The sequence below is a fragment of the Camellia sinensis genome, chromosome 12 (genome assembly GCF_055761805.1).
Source record: "Camellia sinensis isolate YWXY chromosome 12, ASM5576180v1, whole genome shotgun sequence".
In the NCBI taxonomy this organism is placed as follows: Eukaryota; Viridiplantae; Streptophyta; class Magnoliopsida; order Ericales; family Theaceae; genus Camellia; species Camellia sinensis.
In genome coordinates, this window is record NC_138972.1 from 90,887,050 (window position 1) to 90,892,704 (window position 5,655).

The following is a 5,655-nucleotide window of genomic DNA, read 5'->3' on the forward strand; positions in this document are numbered from 1 at the left end:
GCAGATACTTCCTTTGTCCAGTTGCTTGAGGTAGTTTTCCAACAAGATCCATGCCTCATTGGGCAAATGGCTAAGGGCTGGACACCGGGTTCAAGTCTGCTACTGGTTGATGTATCAAATGTGCAAACCTCTGGCACTTCTCATACTTCTTGACATAGGCTTTAGCATCTTTCTGTATGTAGGGCCACCAGTATCCCTGATTAATGGCCTTATGAGCAAGTGACCTGCCCCCAGCGTGGCCTCCACATACTCCTTCATGTATTTCGTACAGAAAGTCTTCAACCTATGCAGGATGCACACACCTCAGAAGGGGTCCACTAAAAGATCTTCTGTAGAGATGTCCTTCTGCTGTCAAACAGAACCTTGCCGACTTCGATCTGATCTTGTGCGTTTCTTTTCGGTCGTCTGGCAGCTTCCCATCTCGAAAGAACATTATTATTGCATCCATCCAGCTCGGTCCCCTCTCCACACACATTGCTTCATGCTCTGTGTTCAGTGGTTCTATATTTGGTCCTGGCAAGTAATCAACCATTATTGTTCTTGCTTCTCCTGGTTTCATTGCACTAACCAGGTTGGCCAGGGCATCGACATGGTTGTTGTCATCTCGGCCGACTTGTTGTAGCCGACAATTTTGGAATAATGCCATCAGTCTGCCCACTTTCTTTACATAGGCCGACATCCTTTCATCTCGGGCTGCATACTCGCATGTTACCTGGTTGACTATAAGCTGAGAGTCGCAGAAGACTATTACCTCGTCAGCTTCCATGGCTGCTGCCAGCTTTAACCCTGCTATTAGTGCTTTATACTCTGCTTCATTGTTTGAGGCCTTGAACTCCAAACGAATGGATTGCTCCAATACCTGCCCATCTGGAGATACTAGTACTACTCCTGCCCTCGCTCCTTGTCGGTTTGAACTTCCATCAACAAACAGCCGGAAGGAGTCACCGATGTAAATGCTGTAGGGCCTGAGTTTTTCTTCCTTCCTTTGTTCTGCTGCCCCCTGCTGGGTTTTTCCTTGCTCACTGGGACGTTGTATACCTTGGCTTAACGGGGCCCGATGTATGACGGCGTCTGGTGTGAACTCGACCATGAAGTCGGCTAAGACTTGTCCTTTGATTGCTGTCCTGAGTCTGAATTCCAGGTCGTATTGGCCTAACATTACTGCCCATCTGGCTATTCTGCCTGTTAGATCTCCCTGCTGCAACAAGGACCTCAACGGATGTTCAGTTAACACCACAATTTTGTGGGCTTGAAAATAGTGATTCAGCTTCTTGGAGGCCATGACTAAAACCAATGTTAACTTCTCCAAGGGTAAGTACCTGGTCTCTACATCTGCCAGGGTTTTACTCACGAAGTAGACTGCCCTTTGCTCTCCATTTTCTTCTCTGACTGCTACTGCACTCACTGTATGTTCTGAAACTGCTAAGTATAAGAACAGCTTCTCTCTAGGTACTGGATTTGAGAGGACTGGAGTTGTGGTCAAATACTTCTTCAAGTCGGCCAAGGCGACTTCGCACTCTTTTATCCATAAGAAGTCTGCGGCCTTCTTCACTAGGCTAAAGAAAGGTTTATACTTGTTAGAGCTTCTGCTTATAAATCTATTCAGGGCCGCAACCCTTCCCATTAACATCTGCACTTGCTTTGCCAATGTTGGGCTTTTTAATTCTAAGATGGCTTTAATCTGATCCGGGCTAGCCTCAATGCCCCTTCTAGTAACCAAGTATCTTAAAAACTTACCAGACCCTACTCCAAATGCACATTTCGATGCATTGAGTCAGAGCCGATATGTTCTAAGGATGTCAAAGACTACTTTCAAGTCTTCCAGATGACCTTCAGGTTCCTTGGTCTTCACGACCATGTCATCTATGTATACTTCTACGATTTTGCCAATTAGATGTCTGAACATCTTTGTCACCAACCTCTGGTAAGTTGCTCCTGCGTTTTTCAATCTGAAAGGCATTACTCTGTAGTAATATAGCCATTTTGGGGTGATGAATGCAGTTTTTTCCTCGTCTGGGGGGTACATAACTATCTAATGGTACCCCCTGTAGGCATCCAGGAAGCTCATCCTTCCATGCCCTGGAGTGGCATCCACTAATTGGTCAATCTTTGGTAATGGGAAACTGTGTTTGGGACAAGGCTTATTCAGGCTGGTGAAGTTCACGTAGACCCTCCACTTACCATTTGTAGACGTCCCCGAACGCCCCGGGAGGGAAGAGCTCCCGTTCTGTTTATTTGGGGTCACTACAGCTCAGGACTCTCAAATTGTCACGGTTCTTAATCTGAACCAAAGAGTCCAAATCCGGCAAATCGTTTTGAGAAAACAGATTTTGAAAGAAGTGCCAAACATGGACTGCTTTGCCAGATACAGAGTCGCCACCTAAATATTTTATTTTGGGAAATTTAGGAAACCCTGACTCGTTTGCCTAAGGCCACGTGTCCGTCATCACCAAAGTTGCCTTGGCTCGGGAACTTGGGTACGATTGGGGAAGGTCACTTCGTGAGCACCCCCGCTCGCCGGATCAAAGATCGACCTCTACTAACCATGATATCTAGTTTTGAAAACATTGTGTGTTCTTATTCTGGTTATTAGCCTAGATTACTATGTGATGCGCACAGCATACAAGTATAGACTGGGTCGCCTGAATTGGAACAAAACATTTCATGTTTGTTTATTTGAAAATGGTTTGATGGTGCTACTCGCAAGTAGGCTAAGACGTGGATTTGCCACCCTCGGGTGGGCTTAGGAAAACATGATTTTGCCACTATCTAGTGGGCTTAAAACACACAGTGAATGAATTGTTCCAATCCAAATAACCCAACCTTCACCCACAGGCATTCAGGCAGATATATTACATAAGCATATAGCCTCATGGTAAGCATGCTATTCATGGCAGTCACTCACACACATGCAAGGATGCTAAAGCATAAAACTCACCGAGTACTCCAAGCCAAAGAAAGAAGCTAATTAGAAATCAATGCATGATCCTAACTATACAGAAATGCCTAATGCAACACATGCAAAAAAAATGCAACTATAACAGGCTCGGCTATTCTAAGATGGCATATGATGATGCTACAGCTAACATGTATTCAACTTGGAATTGAAATACAAATGCAGTTAGTATGATACGCCGAGCTCGGTGCATGCAAAACAGATGAATGAATGCAAACATGCTATCATACTGTATGCTAATTGAAATATGCCCTAATCTAACCATCATAAGCGGATAAATAAAAGGGAGAAAGACGTGGGGTTGGAAGACATACAACACACACACGCACACTTATTACAGTTGTGCCCTCGCGCAGAGGGTCCGAATAATACAGTCCCAAATGAAAGAATAGTACAGTCCAAATATTACAGTCCAAATAATGTACAAATTCCTAATTAATTTACAAATTAACTAAGAAAGCTATAAAAACTGGCATGCAAGCCAGGGACTGCCTTGATTCCATTCCGGATGATGAATGATGCATGCCCGGGTTGCCTTTGCGCGGAAATCCATGACGATGCCCCAATTAGCCTCTGTTTGCACCTGTTCTTGAAATGCATGCCAAGCCTCGGAAGACCGCTTATTCTTGATTTGCTGCAACAGAGAGCAGGAAAGGGGCATAGCAATGTATTTTCACAAATGTATGCATACCTCGATCCTCGTGCCACCAATCACGCATCTCGATGCATGATGGCCGAGGCGTCGAATTGCACAATTCAATATAGGATGAATGCACATGAAAACACAACTAAAACCTAACTCCATCATGGACAATCCGGAGTGTCGGTGACTGGGGAATTGAGACACGTTCCGTCACTCGGAGTACGAAACGTACCTCGTTTCCCGTGCCCGGGCTAACTCCTATCCCAAACACGATGCAATATGCATGACATGCATGAAATGCAACTAAGATACAATCCTAACATACACAATGTTATGGAATGGCATACAAGCTGCACGAGGTAATACACAACCGAGTATACACAATGCTATGGATAAAATGGCATACGCAATGCAATAATGGGCTTACACCAACATGAGAGAGCCTCAGCCACACTCACATAGGAGGCCATTAGATGAAAACAAGACAACTCGAAATGCGTGCACGCGTGCACGCAAACCGAGGACCGACCCTCAGGCACCGAAATGCCACTCTAATGAGACATGGCAAAGACATGGAATATGATATGCAAACATGCAAAAATCAGTAGCAAAATGAGGGGCAAAACAGCCTCGAAACGAGGCGAAATGACACCCGATGCATGGAATTTCTCCCGAAACATGAATTTTGGCGCATGAAATGGCCTATAGCTATGCAATGCATGCATAATTTGAACATGAAGTATGAAGAAAGAAGCTAGGCAGCCCCAAGACAAGCATGTTTACAGTTTAAAGCATGGCCAAACAGCAAGCACAAATAGGGCAAAAATAGCACGCAAAAATGGCCCTAAATGCAAGATAAAGAAGCAACTCACAGCTGCCGACCCCAAACAGATTAGGGGCCTTCTAAAATATTGAAGAAGGGCTAAAAATATGATATTTTACAGTTGATGGCCAAGCCTAAATTAATATACAAGTATGCTCAAAATGCCATGCAATATAGGGCCCAAAAGAGGTCAAAACAAAAAGTATACAAAACATTCATCAAACAGCCAAAGACCCTCAATGAAACATGAATATGGGGTCAAAATAAGACTGTTTTCAGTTCTGTAAAATGACCAAAAACAGAAGCATAATAGGCTAATAGATCATGCAAAAATGGGGACCAAAGAGGGATATAATGACAAGTGGCACATGGAGGTCCCAAACAGTGATGAGTCCTTCTTCAATGTTGAAGAAGGGATCAAAATAAGCCTATCTACGGTTTACATCATACTCCAAAACAGATCACACAAAGGCTAAAAATACTATGCAAGATAACGGTATATAAGAAGGATAATGAAGCAAGTGCAAGATAGGGACCTCAAATGCCAAAATTCCCTTAATGAAACATGAAATAGAGCCCAAATAAAAGGTACTTTCAGTTTTGGTCAGAGCTCAAAACAGCAAGCAAAATAGCTAAAAAAAAGTTGCAAAATTAAGCTCAAAAAGGAGGAATTGGTACTTACCCTTGGAGACCAACCCTTGGTTGCTTCTTGGCTTGAGAAGTGGTGCCTCATAGCTGCTGGAAAGCTCCCCAAGCTGTTGGAAATGGAATTGGTGGAGTGGTGCTAGGTGATGGTGTGAAAATGGGATAGAATTTGAGTGTTTTTTGAAGGAAAATGAGAGAGGGAGAGGGATATAATGCAAGAGCTCTTGGGGAAATTTTTTGTAACCCTTTTCTCTATGCTGGAGGCCAGCTTTGTAGACCAAAGAGGGGGGAAAAGGAGGGAAAGAAATGGGGGGGAAAACAAGCCAAGTTTCCCCCCAAAAAAGGTCCCCTCCGGATACAGGTTTTTGGGGGGAAAAAGTGTACAACTGTAACAAACACAACCTGAGGATCATGGCCGGCCACTTTTTGGAGATGCAGGTGGCCGGCTGGCCACCTCCCATGGCCGGCCGGCCAAGGGTCAAAAGGGTCAAGGTGAATTAGTGGCCGGCGACCACAAATTGCTATCCTCCCAGGTTCCCTCATCACAACCCTGTCGTTCAAAATTGCAAACTGTAAAACAGGAAAGAG

General features: G+C 44.3%; 1 protein-coding gene across 1 annotated transcript; it reads right to left on the bottom strand.

Moving 5' to 3' along the window:
• Positions 1-283: 283 nt before the first annotated feature.
• LOC145803725 (uncharacterized) lies at positions 284-1,159 on the bottom strand. The gene is made up of 2 exons (XM_082897059.1): positions 1,039-1,159; positions 284-900 (listed from the first exon to the last, which is right to left on the bottom strand). Exons 1-2 carry the CDS (start codon positions 1,157-1,159, stop codon positions 284-286), a joined length of 738 nt encoding a protein of 245 aa, XP_082753185.1.
• Positions 1,160-5,655: the final 4,496 nt, after the last annotated feature.

What these genes read in the sequence shown, in the direction of transcription:
- LOC145803725 (XM_082897059.1), bottom strand. Translation starts at nt 1,159, where the DNA reads ATGTTAGGCCAATACGACCTGGAATTCAGACTCAGGACAGCAATCAAA. An exon ending in TCGGGCCCCGTTAAGCCAAG is followed by an intron (nt 901 to 1,038) that starts GTATACAACGTC and finishes CAAACCGACAAG; the next exon opens with GAGCGAGGGCAGGAGTAGTA.